This window comes from Notolepis coatsorum, assembly GCF_963971535.1.
Source record: "Notolepis coatsorum genome assembly, chromosome: 8".
In the NCBI taxonomy this organism is placed as follows: Eukaryota; Metazoa; Chordata; class Actinopteri; order Aulopiformes; family Paralepididae; genus Notolepis; species Notolepis coatsorum.
This window is the reverse complement of record NC_140172.1, coordinates 19,696,916-19,720,921: the sequence shown is the minus strand read 5'-3', so window position 1 is coordinate 19,720,921 and position 24,006 is coordinate 19,696,916. Positions and strand designations below refer to the sequence as shown.

Sequence of the window (24,006 nt, the reverse complement as noted above, 5' to 3'; positions counted from 1 at the left end):
CTGCATAGTATTGTATATTATATGGTAACTCAGTTACGTCCATTCTGCATCGAACATTGTACATATGTCTATACTGAACACTGTGACCTCATTTTCTACTTCTAATTTACATGCTATACTATGTTATTTGATACTTATCTTGTCTAGCACAGTCTCTGGAGCGTAACAGTAAGAAGCATTTTGTATAAAAGTATTCTGTACTTCTGTATGACAACTATTAAAGAAACTTGAAACTTGGCATAGATCTCTATAAACGGCCCAACACATTGATCACTTTACGCACACCCTGAAACCAGTAACATCACAAATATGAAGTGGGTAATTACCCATAAAAATAATAAACCTTTCATGGGGTTATTTACAATAATAATAATTCATTTGATTTATAAAGCACTTTTCTTTGCGAAACAAAGGTATGCATAGTTTCTTGTCCTCCTGATTAATGCAATGGTGTGTGTGTGTTGTGGTGATCTCATTCAAGGAGCACTACAAACGCGCACACACACACAGTTTGTTGTTTTTGTTCTATTAGTGATTTACACACTTTCTCAGTTGGTTCATTATAAAAGATACAAACCTGAAAACAAACGCACTTAAATGTTAAATAAAAGGACCACTGTAATGAGGCAGGAGGAACATATTTGTTTGCACTATAATGGTAAAAGTGTTATTAAAAAATGTGCCCCTAAAAAATATTCTGTGCCCCTAAATCTCTCATTTAGGGGCAAGTGTGCCCCTAGTGAAAAAGCTTAGCGTACAGCCCTGATAGTACACATTACAGTATAGTATACCTGCAGTATATAATAGTATACGTAATAGCATATAGTACATAATAGTGTATACAGCACATATATAATGTGATGTGAGATATATAATACATAATATATACTGCACCTTCTGACTACCAATATGCCTTTTCCAGCCAAATTACAGCGCTGTGATAGGATATTAATATAGGAAAAAAAAGAAAAACTAACCAAAAACAGTGAACAGGAGGTCTATTTGTATTAAAAACAATAGATTGTTTTTCATTTAAATGTCTGGAAGAGATCAAAAATAAAAATGTCAAATGATATTTCCATTGCCTTTTTTTTGTTGATTTTAAATGTTACTGATTGTGTTAAATGGGCATATAATATCGTCTCATATCGATCGCAGGCACCTGAATCGTATCGTATCGTATCTTGGCAGACTTTGTGATATCGGAAAATATCGTATCGTTGTCCAAAGAATCGATATCGTATCGTGATGAAACTGGTGATTCCCACCCCTAATAGCAAGTAGGCTTGGGGCGGTATAATTTTTTTCATACCGTCATACCTTGCTGACATAATACCCCGGTATACGGTATATGGCGTATGACTTTCATTTTCATCAGCGGGGGGGGGGGGGGGGGGCAACCCGTGTTACCAAGTAAACAAATCACGGAACGATGGCCAGTTAGCCCGCAGCATCCTAGTACTAGTAACGTTAGCTCTCAGAGGGGGTGAGTTCTCTCTCTCTCTCTCTCTCTCTCTCTCTCTCTCTCTCTCTCACACACAGCAAGCAATTGTCCTTCATTCTCTCTCTCTCTCACACACACACACACACACACACACACTGCATGTTGTTGTCCATTGACAACTCACATAAGCAGGGCCGGACTGGGGAAATAATTCAGGCTGGGAAATATAGTGTGAAATATAGCCCCAGTCAGGCCACTTTCTAAGTGAGGGTCGCCCACCAGGAATTATTTTGTTACAAAGACTTAATTTCCTGCATTCTGGTGCAGGAATTTTAGAAATCTTACCCTTTAAATGCCAGTTTGTGTGATGGCATCACAAATTATTGTAAAAAAAAAAAAAAACACAAAGTAAAATATTTTCAATATATCAAATGCAAAGTAAATTTTTACAGATTATTACAGGCTAGGCATGTGTCAATGATTAGCAACAACACAGATTTTGATGGATTTTTTCTTTCAGAAAAGTGGGAGTATTTCATTTTTTATCTGACATTACAAAAAATCTAAAAATATGTTATGATCAGGGCTGAAGTTGAATAAAAGATTTATCACTGTTTAGACTGCATTACTCTCCTGGTTGTTCCCCACTTAGGTTCTCTAACTATTGCGCCGCCGCAACTAGAAACACTGGCCTGGCCTGCTTCTAAGTTCAGTGGCCTGACTGCAAAAAAAAAGAAAAATTATAATAATACATTTCTTTTCTGTGTGGATTTTTCAAGTACCACCAGCAGTACCACCAAGTACCACTAGTGGTACGCATACCACAGTTTGAGAACCACTGCTCTAGCCCATTCCACAGGGTGGCTCCGTAAGAGGAGATACACATTATTTTCAGGTTGGTTTTCATCACAGGTTTTTTTAAGTTCAATGGTCCTCTGAGGTTGTACCCCCCCTCTTTATCCAGAAATTAGCTTTTTGAGTTTCCATATCATCTACATCCTTTTGAGTACATTTAATACTAGACCTGATTTCCTGAACCTTCCTTGTAATGGCATCCACTCAACTTTCACAGAGTGGATGATTATGATTAGCCCCATAGCCGTAATAGTTGGGAGATACTGAGAAAAGCTGACTCTGGAGTGAGCAGTAGATTATATGCTACTGTATTGTGCTTGAGGCAGAAGATGCTTGAGGCGTGGGTTAGGGTTAGAGCACTTGTTGTGATGCACCCGGTGGTAGTAACAGCCCACTGAAGAGCAGTGAAGTTAATTGCAAGTGTGTTAAAGCCAAAGTAAAAATTATTTTGTTGAAACCAGAATAACGAGATAGATTAGCTGAGAGCCCAGCGTGAAAAGGAGGTGCGTAATGAGCACATGTGTCGCGGAGAGCGCGGGCCGCTTGAATCTGCAACTGCATTATGATTTATGAACGCGTATTATTGTTTATGCTCCGTGAAGCACTGTTGTGATGCTGCTCTGCTGCTTATCGCTATCGGTGGATCCATAGTAGAATGCAGCACGTTGGAATAACAGCGCTTCTTCTCAGGCAAGTCTCTGTTCTAAAAGAGTGAGTGATGAGGAATGAGGGCATCTCATCTGTGTGGGGTAGTTAGGGTCTCTGTTCTAAAAGAGTGAGTGATGAGGAATGAGGGCATCTCATCTGTGTGGGGTAGTTAGGGTCTCTGTTCTAAAAGAGTGAGTGATGAGGAATGAGGGCATGATGGGCATCTCATCTGTGTGGGGTAGTTAGGGTCTCTGTTCTAAAAGAGTGAGTGATGAGGAATGAGGGCATCTCATCTGGGTGGGGTAGTTAGGGTACACTGTGTAGGAGGTCATAGTGCAGGGACTCTGGGGACCATGAGGTCATGTGTGTTATTCAGACTATGTCATGGGAGGAGAAGCTATGGGTGTAGCCTGGCCCTCTCTCTCTCCACTGTGTTTATCAGGACTCCTTCATTCATCAGAGCTGTTGTTTTTACGCTGTATTATTAATCTACTATGCTTCCATTTAGGGCTGGGCGATATAACGATAATGATAAATATTGCGATATATTTTAATAATCGATATCGAATATCGAAATACAAAAAAAATCGTTTTTTTTTTTTTTTTTTTTTTTTTTTAACCTGCAACAGGGCAGTTTTAAAACCAGAGACAGTGGACAGACTTGTCTTTCTTGCCTGCAACTTAAAGTAATGGCTTTGCTTGTCCAAATGACAATACTGACCAAATTCAGATTTCTTTTTCTCTTGTCCATTTATTTTGTTTGCTTTCTAATTTAAAATACATTTTGAAACCGTCTGTACACAGTAGGCTATGTGTGCTAGCAGAACTAGACTCCAGTCACGAGTCACAGTGCACATGTGCGGTGGTTTGTCCACCAAAAAAGCGCCAAAAGATCGAAAATAAACTAGCAGAGCCAGAACTGTTCAACTCCTCTGGAGCCACAGCCAGCAGAGAAGCCGGTTTACTTTAGCTTTTAAACCAGCTGCAGCCTGAGAACTGGAGTGTGAGGGGATGTAACACTAAAGATGGCGGCAATGACAAAGAATTGCTGCAAAATAAACATACATCTGTTGTTAAAAAAAAAAAAAAAAATTATACTTATAACAATTCGATAATTATCGATATCGAGAAATAAAATAAAATTATCATATCGTTATCGCGATATGATTTTTTTCCATATCGCCCAGCCCTACTTCCATTAGTCCCCCACTATCCATGACTCTTGTGAGTTCTGATCAGATCAGAGTCGGGCTACTCCTGTCTTGATTTTGTTGTCTTTTCAAGTCGATGATTTGATAAATGATATTTTCAGCCTACAGCATACTATGATGAGTGTCTGTGTGTCAGTCACAGTCAGTGGAAGGGTCTGTGGGTGACCAGAGGTCTAATGTTGACTGAGAGACCGCTATTGTGCTCTTGATGTAATCACTCATTACCTTTTTAATGTGTGATTAATGTTTTTATTATGTTTTAAATGCAGCTAAACAAAATTAGTTTTTCTCTCATCTTCTGTCTAGGTAGCCTCTGGTTCTGAAACTGGGATCCTGAGGAGCAGTAGACGTTCTGTTCTGCGTGTTGCTGTAGTAGTACGTAGCGAGCTAGCTGTAGCAGGGACCATGGCACTGTCCTACAAGAAGGACCTGGACAAGTACAAGGAGATCGACGAGGATGAGATCCTTAACCAGTTGTCTTCTGAGGAGCTCAAACAGCTGGAGCCGGCCCTGGAGGAGATGGACCCTGAGGTAAAGGCTCAGTACAGCTGCCTGGCACGGGTCTTTTTTGGGTCTTGTGATTAGGGATGCACGATATTGATTTTTTTACACCGATAACTTTATGCTCCTCAAGCCGATAACCGATAACCGATATTTATTGTATTATAATTTTTTTTAATGTATATATATATATATATATTTTTTTATCAAATTTCTTTTTTTCAACATGAAACAAAACATATCACAATACAATAATAATACATAAAAAGACTTCCCAGGACAATAACTTAACACCAACTTAAATGTGACCTAACCAGACAACAGAAACAAAAGCCAAGACAACAGTTTTGACTGATAAAGTGACCATATTTATTTTTCCAAATGAAAATTCACAATCCGTCAACAACTTGTAATACATCCAACCTAAGACGCTCAAAGCTTTTTGTTCTTCTTTTTTCAAAGCGGAGCCTTGAAAAAAAGGCTTTGAGTGGACACATCACCACCACAACAAGTCACCTGCAGCATCACCACCGCTATGATGGCGTTAAAAGCCTACGACGCTAGAAGCTAGAAGCTAGAAGCTGCTGTGAATCCAAAGCCAGCTATTGACGAGTCGTTTGCTAAATTAAAGAAGTTTGACAGAAATGACCCAAGGGCTCAAGCCGCTAGCTTTTAAGCAGTCCTTGGTTGTGCAAATTAACCTGGCTACTACGGAGCAATAAGTGACTGCGTTCAACCGAGGGTTGCATCACAGCCATGGAAGGGGCTAGCTTTGCTTAGCTCCTCGCGTCGTCGTAGGCTTCTAAGTTAACACAATAACACACCGTCGTAGCGGTGGTGATGCCGCAGGTGACCCGTCAGGCTGGATGTATTACAAGTTGTTGCCCTTTTCCCTCCTTGTGGAACTTCTGCATTGCATTTATTACAAATAGCAAGCAAACTTTTTCCTCTGAAATTCCGAGTACCGACGCAGCCATCTTTGTTTTAACGTCCGCTCTGATTCAGAAACTTACGTGGCTACATCACAGCCAAGAAAGGGAGCGCTGGATTTGTGTAAAACGCCCTGTTCCTAAACCACACGCTGTCAGTCGTACCACAGTACTGGCAAAATGGGATGAGCCTACAGTCAAAACAAACTTTTCATTCCAATTCACCCACATGGCATTTATTTTTACCAAAAAATATATTATATTATCGGAGCTATTAATAACATTATCGGGATGACGTCATAATTGCTGATATCGGCCCGATAATTATCGTGCATCCCTACTTGTGATATGATTTCAACTTTTCAACTCATGACCGCAGAACTATAAATCGAAGCTTGCTAAATCCAACAGCTTGTCCGAGCAGAAAGACTCGCACAATATGAAGACTTTGTAACCCTAAGGTTTATAGCAGGCAGCTATCAGTGTTTCCCTAGATTTGTTTTCAGACAACCATCAGTGTCGCCACAGACTAGGGATGTCATGATTTGAGATTTTGATGGTACGATTATTGTCTGAGGAAATATCAGTCTCAGTTTTCACAATTTATTTTTAAAATACTATTTAGAAGATATAGAGATATACAAATATAAATATGTATATATATATATATTGTATATAGCCCATGATATAAATACAAATCTATCTTCCTTTTGAACAAAATAGATGGATCTCTGTTTCTGCATCAGGATTGTTGAAGATAATGTCAAAAAGAGTAGCCTATAACAGATTTACACCCCCCCCCCCCCCCCAATGTTTCCCCTATCATAGCCATTAGTGGGCGTCATTAGCCAAGGTGAGCAGGAGGCAGAAGGAGTTAGAAAGAGGGTTGAAGGTGAGCGAGAGGCAGAAGGAGTTAGAAAGAGGGTTGAAGGTGAGCGAGAGGCAGAAGGAGTTGGAAAGAGGATTGAAGGTTTGATTTTCTATTTGAAATCTTTATTTCGAACATGCAATGAATACAAACAAACAATAACAAAAAAGCAAAACAACTCAATCTGCATGTTCGAAAAGGAGTAGGAAGAAGTATACACTTATTTAATCCTACCCCTTTTCCACTACTCAAATGAGTGTACTATTTTAAACATAAAAAAGAAAAGAAAGAAAAGAAAAAAGAATATATATATATATATATATATATATATATATATATATATATATATATATACCGGTATGCAAAACAAAAAACAAAAACTATATATGTATAAAAGAAATAAAATAGAAAACAAAATAAAAATGTAAACACCCGTGAATATCAAGTTCCTTCCTCATCCCTGTACCTTGTGAACATAATTTCCTTATACATCAGTTTGAATTGTCTCATGTTTGGACATTGCTTTAGCACCACATTTAGACTGTTCCACAGTTTCACTCCACATATCGAGATGCAGTGTTTTCTCATGGTAGTGTGTACGTTTAGCACATTTAAATTGTGTTCTCCCCTCAGATTATAACCCCCCTCCCTATCAAAGAACAATTCTTGAATGTTTCTTGGAAGTGCATGACTTTTTGCTTTATACATTAATTGTGCCGTTTTAAATTCCACAAGATCATTTAACTTCAATGTCTTTGACTCCAAAAACAATATGTTAGTGTGATCACGATAACCTGCAATGTGAACTATCCGTATGGCCCTTTTTTGGAGTATAAAAAGTTGTTGTAGTGTAGACTTATAATTGTTTCCCCAGACTTCAGCACAGTAATTTAAATATGGTAAAACTAGTGAACAGTAGAGAATGTAGAGTGATTTTCTATCCAGAATGTGCTTTACTTTACTCATGACTGAAATGCTTTGTGAGAGTTTAGATTGGACATGTTTTATGTGAGGTTTCCAACAGGTGAGAGAGAGGCAGAAGGAGTTAGAAAGAGGGTTGAAGGTGGTAGTTATTTGGTGGTCATGTGGAGAGATAAAAGGCAGACTAATAAGACAGAAGGTATCATACTTGAGGAAAAACAGACAACATATTGGGCCTCATTCAACAATACTCTCTTATTATTTGTCTTATATTCTTGCTTACCTGTCTGTTAAGATAACAATAAGAAAAGCCACCGCCATATTCATCAAGCCGTTCTTAACGTCGAAATCGGTTCTTACCCAGGTGATTTGCATGATGAATCCCACTCATTCTTAAACTGAAATGTGCGTTCGCGTTGAATTCATTTGCAAATTTCATTACAGACACGCCCGCCATCTCCTTATAAGGCGAATGAGGCTTGTGTAAAGCAGCTGTGGTTCGGCATCTGATCCCTGTCTGATATATTCAACAGGAAGCGATTTGCGACTGATCTCAAAATGACACACACACACGTCTCACGACTTGCGTGCATTTGTGTGTGTGGGTGTTCCTGTGGGTCGCTCATCGCATGTGTGTGTGTGTGTTAATCTGATGACAAATAAAGACTTATACTTGTACTTATACGTATACGTACTGTATAGTGTGAAATAAACCGTTCCAGCAAAGTAGGCTTTGTCAATACTGAACGACTGGCTGCGCGCTTGTCAAGAACCAATCGTGCAGTATACTGATATGTATATGCCGCTGATCCTATGCTCTCTCCTTTCAGAGTTTGGAGTAAAACATTGTTGTTATTGCCCGAGTTATATCCGACGGTAGTATCAGTTTGTAGGTTGTTGCGCTACGCGCAGTCTTGGTTCATAGGGGCACATATCGTGAGGCTGAGCGCACACTACTTCGTGGTGTCGCCGGCCACACCTCTCGCATGAAACCTGCGCCTTACAAGTTCTGGCCATATGTCTTGTCCCAGAACACACAAAACAACGTCCTTGTTTTTTAAGGAATTCTCTTCTCTGTTCGACTGTATTTTCCGTGCAGTGTTTGGAGATATGGTCGGCTTTCTTGCAAAATATGCAGTTCTGTGGCGCTCCTGTATACAATGCAGCGGTAGACGCTCTATAGGCTGCGGTAGGCCTATGTCTTTGCTCATATTTCGGGTTGTAAATTTGTGGGTTCAGATCAATCAAGTTTGCGCTCTTTCTCGGCTTTCAACTTCTCTTTTCAAGAATTTCATTAAGTCCTCTACTTCCAACATGTCGTCTTCCTCTCTTTGATGGCTGAACGCAAGCGTTATGCTCTCTGGCACCATTTTCATTAGGATAGGGCAAAGTAGGCTACCATACATTTCAGAGACGACTTTAAGCGCTGACAGACTTCTGACTTGTATTTCGATCTCATCATATAGTTTTCGTAGGGCGACGGTGTCATTTGCACGTTTAACCGGAGTCAAGTTTAATAACGTTAGGTTATGACTATAACCAAGTTCTGTTAACACTTAGTGAACGCTCAGCGTTCATTGCATATATCTCACTTCAGCATATATACACTGAATAATTTCACAATGTACCTTTAAATGCCAGCATTCATCTGGCCACACCCCCATCCGCTTACCTATATAAGCAGGGATGGTGCCACACACTCATCTCCTTCCCAACAAATTTCATCACAATGAAAGATCAAGGGCCTGCAGCGTCGTCTAAACGCTGAGCGTTCACTAAGTGTTAACAGAACTTGGTTATAGTCATAACCTAACGTTCTGTATCACACTTAGCTCACGCTCAGCGTTCATTGCATAATAGGAGCTGAGCGGGAGCTAGAAGCTCGACAAATGTACCCTGCTGAGGCCCCCCACAACCATCAGACCAGGGAGGGCCGAGCCCCCCCGACCCACCCTAATGGAGGGCACCCCCCCTATTGGTGGCTTCACGGGAGGGCGACGGACCCGACCGTGCGAAGAGGCACTCAAGCAACTCAACGCACAGGGTGAGCAGACCGTGGCTTGACCCCACGACTACACACACGCACAACCCGCATGCCACCCGGGAACGAACGGAGGGATAAACCTCGTTACTGCCCCCAGAATCACGGGGTCAAGGGTAAACCCAACCCCGTGGCAAGGCCGTAGCAGCGGAGCGCGAAGGAAGACCCAGACCCACCAAAGGGACTGAACCCCCTGGAACGGGGGCCCGGAGAAGTCCATGATGCCAGCATCAAGACCCCACCAGGTGGGCACTTAGTGACCCCGCCCCCCACATCGCCAGCGTATTCGGACAAAGGCCCCTCAGCCGAGCGGGCCCTGTCCCCCCAATTGTACACCGCCTGGCACACTGACCCTTCAGAACAGGCAGTCAGCATGGCCGTAAGCACACAAAAAAGGTTAACCAACGGAAGCAGGCAGCGCACCGGGGAAAAACCAGGCAACAGGCTATTAACCCTAGCCTGGAGACTGCGGACGAGACAGGCGCCAGAGGGGACAGCTGAACACAGCCGCCCCGGCGGAAGGAGCGGAAGCTGGCGGTGTTGCATGACCAAGCCTCCATTTAAAAACCCCCACCCAGAGGGGTTGAGGCAGAGAAGGCTGACACGATTGGCAGACGTCATGAACGTGCAGGGGCACCCTCAAACGGTGAACCCGGGAGTTGACACTGCTCCAACACACCAGGGAATCAACCACCTTGGTGTTACCCAATGCGGTGGTCGTTCCTATAACCCCTCAAGGAAAAACTCCAAAACACACCTGCGGGTATACACCGGCTATACCGCAGTACAAGTGTTTCAGTTTCCAAAAAAGGGTTAACCCAGGCCTACGGGTCGACGAAACATTACCTCGGACCGGGCCTGGCGATACGGGAAGCACAGGGTCACCAGAGGAGGTCAAAGACCACCCCAACAGGCCCCTCTTCGCCATGCGTGAGAGAGGAGCGAAAAAGAATGGAGAACCAGCCCCTAAGCACACCGTACTTGGTATTCCCAGGCGGTCTCCCAACCAAGTACTAACCAGGACCAACCTGTGTAGCGGCCGAGATCCGACGAGATAGAGCGTGTACAGGTTGGCATGGCCGTAAGCCATTACGACAGTGCTGAGTAAAACGTACCCAACCAGGGTCTCCATAGCGCTTAACCCTGTGACACCCGGACCGACCTGGCATTTTTCCCCCTGAAAAAAGCCCAAGTCCCTCAGGGTACCAGAACAGCAGATCTGCATCCCCGGCGGACAACTGGTTCAACTGATCTGGACCAGCGTGACCAGAACCAGTCCCGTGCCCTAACCACGCCGACATGCCTACTCCAGGAGAAAGGGCAGTTATGCGTGTCGATCTTAACATGAAAAGAAGGCGCCACCCAGACGTTCGGGCGAACCGCGCCTGGTGGCCCACCCCAAGGGCGTGAGACCCCTCTACATATGTTCAGATCCATTCCGTCATCATCCCCCAGACATGAACGAGAATCCGTCGATAACCAACCCAGGTCGTGGGATGTGGTCGTCGGAAGAGGAAAAACCCCCATCTCAGTTGCTTTATAAAAACGCCGTTTTAACCACAAGCAACCAAGGCGTGCCAGTCAGTCGCCTGTTTACAGCGAGCTAGCACTATACGTGCGTCGGGACACACCCACATCAATGAACAGGCTATTTAGACCTGTCATTGAATCCCCAAGGCGCCCAGGGGAACGACACGAGGGGTGTGACACTTCCTAACTCCAACACTTTTTGAATAGAAAAGAAGGAAGCACCAACAGTATGTATCCCAGTCTACACAGCCGGGGGTAAACATTTTTCACATTTTTACATCCCACCACCGTCCCATAGGAAGGAGACGGGGATCCCCAGAGAGACTTCCCACGCGAGCTGTACAGATTGAAAAGAATATATTGCACCTTGAGCCATGTAAAAAATTGGTTTTAGGGCTCTCCGGGGAAGAGGCACTGAACCCATACACACTCAATAATCGAATTGAATCGAATACATGCACAATAGAATAGGACACCTTCTAGAGGGTCCACTCACTTTGACAATCTGAGGAGGAAGGCTCTGTACTCTGATGGAGGCTCCCTCACATGGAAGGAGGAGTCCGAACTCACAGAAGGCCCGAATAGGCGCTTGGTGAGGAGGAGCCCTGACCACCCCCCCGAAACAGATCCATCACATGGACCTGAACAGCACACGGAAGTCCTACCAACAGAGACGCGCACGGTGACATACTCTATGGCGGGGGAATTTCTGCGGTGCACACGCCCAATATTCCAGGCCGTGGGACCAGGAAACTCAGGAAAAAACACAGAATAGAGAGGGCTCTCTAAGAGCCCCGGTCCAACATACACATGTGCTTCTGTGGCCAGTCCAACCCAGTTGTAGGTCACATGACACACACAACCCATCATCACCTACAAAAAATGGCAAAAACACTCTACAGAGGAACGCCGTTTTTCATAATGAGAGAATACATAATTCTCGATTAGTATCGGCCACAGGCCTTGCTAAGCACACACGACAGCGACCAAACAATCTTTTCTTTTAGGAAAATAAAGTTTCTCCAGCTGTTTTAGCACAACCTCAGCAATCAAGCTAAGGGTTACATCGCATCCCTACCACACAAAAGACACAATGTAGTGCAACAACATGTCTGATAGGAGGATGAAAAAGTCCCCAGGGAACCGGGGGGAAACACAATCCTCTTATTTTACCCTTAATACGGCCAGTTAAAACAGGAAAACCTGTTAATATGTGAACACACTGTTCATTGTCATCACAGGCTGAGAAAAGAACATTCTTTTACTCACTTGTCACTAAGCATAGCTTCATAGGTTAGTTACCTTAGTTGTGAGTACACGGTACATATAAACACACATGATGTTTCTCACACAACAACCAGATCATTTTCACATCTGTAACAATCCGATTTGCACGGAGAAGCTAACTGCCAGTGACAAAGACAGTTCACACATAACTCGCGTCGTATCCTAAATGCATTGCAGCAACACACGCTTTGGGAAAACATCGTTATTCACAAAACATTTAGAAAGGTAAAACCAGAAGACGTGTTATAAGGTCTGGTCAAACCTTGTCCTACCCGGAACGTAGATCAGCGAAGTGCAGTCTCAAGACACCGTAGAAACACAGCCATCCTGTGTTGTTCGATCCGGGCAGTGTCGTCACTCTACCCGTCGCAACGGTCCCTTTGTTGACGCAATCCTTGCCGTCCTGGCTCAGGGCAGGGTCGACGAACATCCCCTGTCAAAGATGACGTTGTAGTCAAGAGTGTAAAACATGTTATAATCAAAGCACGTTCAACAGAGTAGCATTAAGCTAACGGCCGCTCCAACCGTCGGTCGCTATTACCCCTGCTCGCGAGACGCCGAGCGAACGGCGCACGCGACCAGAGGGGAGCTCACGGCGGCGCGCGAGTAGCCAAAGCTACCTCGCGCTGGCCTTGTCCGATAGCAGCAAGCTAACGTTTCCTAGTGATCACAACAGCTAGCGCCGCAGCTAACAGCTGACTGGCTAACAGTAGGCCCAACCTCTGTAGGCCACGCAGTGATCCCAGCAGGCTAACGCCGCAGCTAACAGCTGACTGGCTAACCGTAAGCTAAGCAGCTATCACCTGAACTTGTACACAATGATATAACACTCACCCAGACAGGCCGTCGTTCTGAAACCCTCCTCACTTTTTAAGAGAAAAGAGAAACAAGATGTCAACACAGCTTTACAACGGTGATTTTACCAACACCCGACGGAATCAGCACAATACCAAACTGGCCTGTGTAGCTGACTTGAACATGGATCTTCCGCTATCGAACATCCCTGCACATATCTCCTTGTGAAGGAATACTCTCATTTGGATATGAAAGAAGGGGCTACACGGTGACAGGGAGATACCCACTCGTCCAGAAAACACAGGAATCACCAGTGTTAATGGTCGCGGCCCACTAGTTAAAACTACAATGGTCTTCAGACCAAGGTCTTCTGTCGCCTAGGTGGCTGAACAAAGGACCCTAGCCTGGGGCCGGTTTTCATAAACATTGTCAAGTAGCCCCCATAGCACTAACAGACAAGTGAAGCCTGCCAGCAACAGTACTCACCCAACCTGAAACCCACCGCTTCTCACAACAGCGGCGCGTCCGACAGTTCAGCTGTGGCCTGAAAGGTTTCACCCCAACCAAACACAGCAAGGAACTGCAGTTGAGAAGCATGCAGCGGCGTGCTCCCAATACGAAAACCGGTGGAGGGTTTTAGAATGATCACCATCTTCCAGACACTCCAGTGACGAAGACAACATCGCCGTATTTTCTCAAAAATAGTGAGCGAAAATAAAGATATGATGTCAACGTATCTCCTTGTTCTTCTTCTCCTCATAAACATTGCTTTCCCAGCAATATCTTTCTCCACGTCAAGTGGGCATATAGCAACACGTTGCTTGTGATGAAATTTGAGAAGGAGATGAGTGTGTGGCACCATCCCTGCTTATATAGGTAAGCGGATGGGGGTGTGGCCAGATGAATGCTGGCATTTAAAGGTACATTGTGAAATTATTCAGTGTATATATGCTGAAGTGAGATATATGCAATGAACGCTGAGCGTGAGCTAAGTGTGATACAGAACTTATTCATATGGGCATTGATTAAAAGATCCTTTCGGCCAAATCTGTTATCCAACATTTTAATCGCAGCATCATAGTTTTCATTGGTTAATGCGATACCTGTGATTACGTTTGCAGCCCTTCCCGTGAGGTAGGACTTCAGGTAATTAAACTTGTCAGCCTTGCTGAGGTCTGGGTTTCTATGAACTGCCATGTCGAACTGGCTCCACAATGTTTGCCATAGGCTAACTTCTCTGTTGAATTTGTCAATGAGGAGTTTGACTGCGAAACCATATCCCTTGTTGGAGCCCACTGATGGAATGTCATCTTCTTTTCTTCTCATAGCCTTTTTCAGTTTGGTTTTGCGCACACATATATCTTCATATCGTTGCACACCATTAAATTCATCTTCAAAATCCTCTTCCTCAATTCCGTCTTCAATTTCTATGTTCAAGGCTTTCAATGCAATTTCTTTTTCCACAAGCATGTCCAACATTTCTTCATAATCCGCGTCCACGTCTTCTAACGTCTTCTAATGTCTTCTCATCTATCACATTGATCAACTTTGTTATTGCAGTCCTTATTCTTTTCAGAAGTAGTTTCTTTAGTTGTGTCTTGGACATCGTTGCTGGAGGCTTGGACATGTTTGTACATTCCTTGATCCTTCTTTGTCCTTAAAGCACTTCTAAATCAAATCAAATCAAATCAAATTTATTTATAAGGCCCGACAACACACGTTAATGTCCCCATGGGCCGTACAGGTCTTCTTTAAACAAGTCAAGAAGAAAACATAACAATAAGTCAAGAACAGAACAAGAACACCATAAGGTCCAACAAATTTTAAATAAATGCAAATAAATGAAAGAATGCAAGCACTCCCAGACATACCCCACGCGAAGGTAAGGAAAAACTCACTAAAACCTAACTATAGGGAAAAATGCTCCACATGCAGTGTGGAGGAGAGAAACCTTAGAAGGGCCATTCAAGGAGGGATCTCCCTTCTTAGATGTCGGTGATAGTAGTGTTGCAGACTAACAGTTGGTAAGCATGCACTCAAGTGTGTAGTGAAACACAGATGAGTGCATGCAATAGCAACTGAACATTTTGAAAGATTGAAGATAGAGCTGATAGCAAATCTATTTGAGGCACAGGGGCGGCGCAAAGAGGGTCGCGTCCTCCCCGTCTTAATCACGGGACATTCAACACTCCGGTCATTGCTCAGGGACAGCCGGAGACAGGGAGATAGGGGCGCCGCAGAGAGGGTCGCAAACTTCCCGACATCATCGCGGGACGTCCGGCACTCCGGTCACCACTACGAGACCTCCGGAGACAGGAGGGCACGCAGAGGGGGTCGCATCCTCCCGGCCTTCATCACGGGATGTTCGACACTCCGGTCAGCACTCCAGAACAGCAACTCACAGGGGGACAGGGAGACGGGACAGGCGTTAGACAGCTCATGTGATTGTAGTGGGCGGACATAGCAATAGATACAAGTGGTAAGCATATATGTGAATGGAGTAGATATATGAAGTAAGCATATTATGTGAATAGAATATAAGTACTTAACCCAGCAATGAAACCGCGTTGACACATCAGTTGACAGGACCACGGACAGACGACGGTAAGTAACTGATCCAAGGCCTCAGTGGTGCATGTAGAGCAGTCACTGCAATCTTGGCCAAGACCCTGAGGCATCCATCACCTTAGTCAGCGCTAGGAGACGGGCACTCAGGCCATGGTTAGACTAGTGTTTTTGTGGTCGTTTTTTGAATACGTTTGAATACGTTTGCTGTCCCTTTTACACAGAAATGCGTTTTTTGGCGGATACGTTGTGGCCCTACTGAAAACGCGAAATTGTGTTTTCCGTTTTGGAGTAGCGCCAAAACTTGCCGACAACAGTCGTGTAATCTGGGCGGAGCCGTTGTTGCGAAAACGCCCATGCGCAGTAGATACCATCTGCGTGCCCTTCCGGTGACAGCAGAGCTGTCCCAAATAGCTGCAGCTACCATGTGTTGTCAAGTTATTGTTATAAGGACCCCAGTCCAAGCTACAACAGTCTGCATTCCCTTAACAATTGTTTGTATTGAGCCGTATTGTATTGTACCCATATGCAATATGTTAAATAAAGTTTACATCCATTCATTCTGCTAGCATTACCGATTGCATGAGCAGCTGGCTAACGTTAGCTATCAGACCCTGTTAGCTCAGAGCTCCTCTTTCAATCTTAACAAGCATTAAACAAATGGCCCAGTCATCTATTCACCTTTGTTTAATACACACAGTGTTGTCTCTAATGTTATCTAGCTACTGATGGCTCCTGATATCATCAGTTTGGTGCTGGCTAACTAGCGTGAGCTAACGTTAGGTTCTAGCCACAATGCTATACTGTTATAATGGCATCTTCCATTCACGTTAGCATGCAGCTAACAATGTAGCTAACAAAAGACACAGATCTTTTTGTTTCATCAACAAATGAGAGAGCAGAACACACAGTGAATGTATCCGTTTTGTTTATTGCACTTTTATTACACTTTGCTGAAAAAGAAGTGCTGCATTGGGTAAATAGGCAAAAGATGGCGGTGCCCGCTTGTTGACATTTTCTTTGCAGGAAGTGTATTGGCACATTAAAGTTCTGATTGGTTGAAAATTGCCTTCATGTTCGCCACCTACTGCCACCTACTGCTTTGGCAGTGTACTACATCACTGTGCTCATATGACAAAATGAAAGTGTGACGCGCTCCCTGCTACGTTGCGGCGAAACTCTTCTGAAAATGAAACGAAAGTCTAACCTCTGCCTCAGAGAGATGGGGGAGGGAAGGGGGGGGGGATTGTTCCTATCCCTGGTTTCGGCACCAGCTTCTGTTACAAAGATAAAACGGGGAATGTCCAGTCGTTGCTTTTCTTTTGAATCAAATCTTAATTTCTTTTATTTTTCTATTAGTTTACAATTTCTAGTTCAATTCAGTTCTTTTACCATCAAAATCGTTTCACATTCTGTCTGCTTGAAGAGCCGCACACAAACATATAACGGCTGTTTCTAATACAATCAAGTCGAGTCACATGCAGTTCACAGCAGCACGGTGGTGGCAGGAGCTGTGTAGTGGTGGCAAACGCGCAGTGCTATTTTCAACTTCATAAAGCAAATAAAAACAAATAAAACAAAACATTATCACCAACTAAACTATGTGTGTGTATTTTATATATTACTTTATGAGTCTGTAATGAAAGTGTATTTTATACATTTCAAGCAATACCAAACTCTCAAGCTCTTTTGCATACGCCTCACCCGCCTTATAAGGATATGGTGGGCGTGTCTGTATGCAAATGAATTTAGCGCGAACGTGGATTTCAGTTTAAGAATGAGTGGGATTCATCATGCAAATCCCCTGGGTAAGCACAGATTTTGACGTTAACGGCTTGATGAATGTGGCGGTGGCTTTTCTTATTATTCTCTTAACAACAAGCTTTCTGCATGGACTTAAAGCACTCCCAATTTGTGACACATTTTGTAAACGCCTCTTAAAAGTATCCATTTAACACAGTTAACCAGTTAGTATATACTCTGAATATTAGGGGTGGAACGGTTCACAAAATGGATGGTTCGGTTCGTATCACTGTTTTGGGGTCACGGTTTTCGGTTCGGTTCGATATACTTTTTTTTTTTTTATATTAAAAAAAAATTTTAACACACAAAAATCTAAACATGCTTCTCATTTATTAAAAAAAAAAGAAAAAAAAGGTTTACAATGTTTGGCACACAAAGACCGAACTGACTGAAAAATATAGGCTACATTTGTCAAAGTATTAACTTAGTGCAAACAAACAATATGCTCAGCCAGCACTAGACTTTCCTTTCTTTAATATAAACACAAAAAAACAATGTCAACAATGTTTAAATTCCCTGATTGTCAGTTCTTAATGGAAAGATTCGTTTTTTGCTTGAAATTAAAGTGCAGTATTTGAAATACAATGAAAGGAATATGGCTGGATTTCTTATCAAAGGGAAAAGTGTCACTTATTTAAAATAAATAAATAAACAAATTAGAAGGCCATCAATATAAATTGCAGCATACATCAAACGAACACACACACACTGTACTGTTTCAAAACAACACTGCTCTGTTCATTCTATTTTTAAAATACGTACATTATCTGTCTACATTTATTTAGACTAACATTATTTAAATATTGAGTGCAACTGTGGTGGAACTATCTATGGGTTGGCGGGTCCCCACGGACATTTTAGCGTCACGGACCTTCAGCTCAGCCAACGTTATCAGCTCCGGTAACATTAGGAGGTGATGGCATGCAGTGGAAAAGCGGCAATAGTCCCGGTTGGAGTTAGTAAAACACAGTTGTATGTTAGCCTTCTTGGATGTTGAATAAACGCATCTTTAAACACCCCGCCTCTCAGACTGAGACTCCCATTTTATCCTATGCTAGCTAGTAGCTACGATAACATTGCATTGACTGTATTAGCTGGCGGGCTACCATAGTTCAACATGCGTTGTGTTGTACAAACTGCTAACGCTATGGCAAGATGTGTGTAGGCCTATGTAATGTTAATGGCTATGTTTTTAAAGTCGCAATGAAGATTGATTTATATTGCAGGGCTCTACAGTGCGACCAAATTGCTCGCATATGCCTCTAAAAATATGTGTGCGAACCGTAAAACTCAATTACGCACACGGTGTGCGAGTACAGATTACAGCCTCTCGTCTTTTTTTTCTCCGCCGCGAGAAACGTTAAAAAACTACAAGTCCCACATTGCACTCAAGCCAACGGTCCAATCACAGTAGAGTGACTGGTTTCAAGAGAAAGAAAGCAAATTGCCAATCGGAAGCTCTCATTTGGCTTGTTTACTTCCTGAAACGCCACCATTGCGATATGCGAGAGTTTCCCGAGACATGTAACTTCTAGTCTTACCAATAGCAATATATTTTAGAACACCTAGATTTAGCGATAACAATAGTAATATAACGTTAATGCAACAAAACGAATGCCTTGCTTTGTTAATCATAACGTTGATGCAGTAGCGTATGCCGTTGTGTTGACTGTAACGGACATGATAACAACATAACACTGTGTACACATTCAAATTGCGATAATCGATTCTAACATTTTCAAATCGATGCAGTTGAATTTCCCCCTTAGGATTGATGCATTGTTACACCCCTACACCAAAGTCACTGGCCCACTGTGTATCTGTGTGTACAGCTAACTTGGCTAGCGTTATGAACAGCAGAGGTGGGCAATAGGGTCCAGCTGCAGCGCCGGACGGCCGGAGTGCAAGCGGTGTGACGTAATTGGCAGACTCGACTGTCAATCAATGGTCTACCTGACACGCAAACTCATAAACAATGTTTCTGTACTGGAGGTGTACAGTATTTCAATAGGCAACCCTGAAAGGATTATTTCTCTAGAAGAGCAACACAGCCAAAACATAGGCATTGTATGCATAAAAGGGGCTAAAGTTAAGTGACTGTTACTTTTGTAGCAGTAGTTTGATTTGATAGTTTATTTGATAGGGACAGCACATGTTAATGAACATCGAGTACAAAATAGAAAATGTAAACATGCAGGGTTGTAGCAAGAGCTAATTTACACACATGCACGCACAGTACAAATATACATGTATAAAAAAAAATCTTTTACTTGAAATATTTTCACTGTGCTCCTAAATATTTTTGGGTGCTCCTAAATTTCTTTGTGTGCTCCTAACTTTTTTCATTTAGGAGCACCTGTGCCCCTAGTGAAAAAGGTTAGCGTAGAGCCCTGTATTGTGCTTGCCATTTTTACACAAACTGACTAGCACCTGCTGCTGCTGCTGCCAGCGATCACCTCTCCCGGCTCCGCCAAATGAATTTTTAATTTTTTTATTTTACATCATCTGAACCGTACGATACACAGACGCCCCGAACCGTGGGGGTCGTACCGTACGGTACACGGTTCGAATGCGTATCGTTCCACCCCTACTGAATATACATCTCTTGACCAACTAACTGTCCTGCTGTTTAACTGTCTCCTCCAGAATGCACTACTCCCAGCAGGCATGTGTCAGAAGGACCAGACAGTAAAGAAAGACACAGGGACCTACGACAGGGAACGACTGCTCAGCTACCTGGAGAAGGAAGCTCTGGAACACGAGGACAGAGAGGATGTAGTGCCCTTCACTGGGGAGAGGAGAGGTGTGTGTGTGTGAGGAAGATTGAGACAGCTACATTCAGTCCCTTTTGAGATTGCAAAATGAAAACCTCTCGCACCCCTGTTGCTTTGAAGAAGGTCTCTGACTGAACGCTTGCAATTAAAAAAAAAGCGATTGTTTCATAGCATAGATGAGTGTGGATGCTTTCTTCATTCAGTCAGCAACGAATGGCCTAATAAAAGCTCTTGCCAACAAATAGATGGCATTTAAATGACTTGCATTTATAACCGTGCACTTTTATATTAAAAAACCCTGCAAAGCAAGCATTGTTTTAGCAGAGAATCTGCTAAATCCTGGACGACCTGTGCAGTTGGTCGGGTACCATATTAAGTCAAGTTTAACTTCATTAATCCTTGTAGGGAAATGATTCTCTACATCCTAACCACTTAGGAGTATTGACAGCCACAGACAGACACCCGTGGGACCAACTTCAATTGACCTATCTAAAGCCCCGTCCTCTTTTCTTGATTCTCCAATCGCAACCGTTGCTTCCAGTTGTCTGGGGGCGAGGGAAGCAACAGTTGTGATGGGAGGATCAAGAAAAGAGGGCATGGCTTGAGATGGGTCAGTTGTAATGTATCTACCATGGTCAAGGTCGTTGGCAAGAGAGCTTAGCATACATGTCTTATAATAAAGCATTACATCACGCGCAGGAGTGGGTTGTGAGAATTAGACCATAGCATACATGTCTTATAATAAAGCATTACATCACGTGCAGGAGTGGGTTGTGAGAATTAGACCATGCGCACAGGAAAATTCGCAGAGTAAAATTTACTCAAATTGAGTAAAATTTTACTCCCAAAAAGACAGTATTGGCTCCGAATCTAAATAGAGTCAAAATGACTCTTGTCACAGAGTTAAATCTTCAGAGTTATTTCTACTCCATTTAGTGTTAACATTTAACTCTACAAAATACCAATTTGCTCCATTTAGCATAAAGTAAAAACAACTCTAACATCATTTCACTCAACACAGAGTTGTATTTTACTCCGTAGAGTTGTGATCCCATCAATAGAGTTGTATTTGACTCTGTATAAGAGTAGTAATTGCCTCAATATAGAGTTATAATTCCCTCAATATGGAGTGTTATTTTAATCTATAGTTATTTTTCACTCAATATAGAGATATTTTAAGTTATATTTCACTCAATATAGAGTGGTATTTTAATCAATATAGAGTTATATTTCACTCAATATAGAGATATTTTAAGTTATATTTCACTCAATATAGAGATATTTAAAGTTATATTTCACTCAATATAGTGGTATTTTAATCAATATAGAGTTGTAATTCCCTCAATATGGAGTTGTAGTTCACTCAATATAGAATAGATTTCACTCAATATAGAATATCATATTTCACTCGATATAGAATTAAATAATAATTTACTCTGGAATAATACATTTAAAATAAACGGGGTCAAAGCAGAAATCAGTATTTAACAATGCACTTTTATTTGCAACAGGCATATCCTTTGGGATGCAAACAGTTTTACAACAGCGTGTGAACAAGAATCATGACTTCAAGGGGCGATCGATAGAAAAAAAGGTCATTAATAATATAAGATTTATCAATAAGCTTGTGCAATCTTTGTCTTCAGTTGCCAAGAAATTTGAAATTCCTAGTACCTTGGACTTAAAGGTCTATGATGACTTAAAACACTGAAGTCGACAAGGAGGCGTTTCAGTTAAAGAAACCAGACATGGGTGTGTTGGAGATTTGTTCACCCCAAGTTGCTTATTAACATGGAGCCTAGCCTCATCCAAAATGTCACACAGGTACTGTATATGTTTGTACTTTGAAATGATCTTTGTTTCTATACGCCCAATGTAATGTAACATAGTAAAAAAAAAAAAAAAAAAAAACGTGTCTGAGGAAGAACTTGCTTGGTGTGGATCCTTCCTAATCTAATGTTATCTTTTTACATTACACTTGTCACAAACATTCCTCTCTTGCTAATCACACTTGGTATATGTCTACGTGATTGTTAGATTCAGTGAGCCCCTCTGCAAACAACTCCATTATATACAAAAATCACCATGACTTCATGGGGAGAGTAATCGATAGAAAAAAGGTCATAAATAAAAGACAATTACATTTTGGCCTCTGTAAAGTGACAGCAGCATCTGCACCCTTTTAAAAAGGGATAGCTCACCCAAAAAAAGAAATCTATCAATTACACACCCCATGAATCCTTGAATTCATGGAGATTTGTTTGTTTGTCGCATTCCTGAGCCAATAATTCAAACCAGTCATCAAATTATTGGCTCAGGAATGCAACAAAAAGAAATCACCATGACTTCAATTAAGGCTTCATGGGGAGAGTAATCGATCAATTACATTTTGGCCTCTGTAAAGTGACAGCAGCATCTGTACACCCTTTTAAAAAGGGATAGCTCACCCAAAAAAAGAAATCTATCAATTACACACCCCATGAATCCTTGAATTCATGGAGATTTGTTTGTTTGTCGCATTCCTGAGCCAATAATTCAAGCCAGTCATCAAATTATTGGCTCAGGAATGCAACAAAAATAAATCACCATGACTTCAATTAAGGCTTCATGGGGAGAGTAATCGATAGAAAAAAGGTCATAAATAAAAGACAATTACATTTTGGCCTCTGTAAAGTGACAGCAGCATCTGCACCCTTTTAAAAAGTGATAGCTCACCCAAAAAAAGAAATCTATCAATTACACACCCCATGAATCCTTGAATTCATGGAGATTTGTTTGTTTGTCGCATTCCTGAGCCAATAATTCAAGCCAGTCATCAAATTATTGGCTCAGGAATGCAACAAAAAGAAATCACCATGACTTCAATTAAGGCTTCATGGGGAGAGTAATTTGAAATGTATTGGAAGGATAAACCCCTTGAGATATGCTATCTCGTTTTCGAGGGGGTCCTTAACACATTGGCGACCACGGTTTGCAGTGTAATATGGTCTGGACGACCAGGGTTTGTCAACAAACCGATGTACTTTCTAACAGTTATATATATAGTATTGCGATCTGTCCATTCTCATTGTCACTTGAGTGCATACACCGTGCCTTCATAATGGCTTAAAGAAAATAAAAATCCATCGGTTGGTTGTCATTTTATAGCGTCGTGAATATAAGCTTTATCGCAGTTTTCGTCTTTCTGTGCTTGCCATGAGACTCCGGTATCGCTTGCCTGACCGCAGCAGTTCAGAGGCAGTTGTTTGGGTGGCTGGAGTCCTTGATAATTCTCTTAGCCTTACCCCTGCACCGCTTGTTGTAAATGTTCTGGAGAGTGGGAAGCCCCCCTCCAATTGTGCGTTCGGCTGAACGTGCCACTCTCTGTAGTCTGCTACGGTCTTGTGCGGTGCTATTCCCAAACCAGGAGGTGATATTGCCAGTCAGGATGCTCTCTATTGTACATGAGTAGAAGTTCTTAAGGATCTTCTGACTGACTTGGAACTTCCTTAGGCGCCTGAGGAAGTAGAGGCGTTGTCGTGCCTTCTTCACAACACTGTCAATGTGTGTGGTCCATGTCAAGTCCTCGGATATGTGGGCTCCGAGGTACTTAAAGCTGTTCACTCTCTCAACCGGTGCCCCGTCGATGCTGAGGGGGCTGTAGTCCCTGACCCCCGACCTCCTAAAGTCCACAATCATCTCCTTTGTTTTGCTGACGTTCAGGGAGAGGCTGTTCTCCTGACACCATCCCGCCAGGACCTTGACCTCTTCCAGGTAGGCCCTCTCGTCGTTTGCAGAGATCAGGCCCACCACTACTGTGTCGTCAGCAAATTTGATGATTGTGTTGTTGTTCCG

The 24,006-nt window shown here is 42.5% G+C and overlaps 1 protein-coding gene across 1 annotated transcript in view; it reads left to right on the top strand.

Annotated features, from left to right (window-relative positions):
- The window catches only part of LOC311233352 (uncharacterized protein), a gene marked incomplete at its 3' end in the record, with an annotated part of 75,828 nt that overhangs the window by 12,795 nt on the left and 39,027 nt on the right, over positions 1–24,006 (top strand). Inside the window, exons 2-3 of the mRNA XM_084320327.1 lie at positions 4,465–4,689; positions 20,045–20,201. Coding sequence (XP_084176453.1) covers positions 4,564–4,689; positions 20,045–20,201 — 283 coding nt within the window. The 5' untranslated portion in view covers positions 4,465–4,563. The remainder of the gene's footprint in view (positions 1–4,464; positions 4,690–20,044; positions 20,202–24,006) is intronic.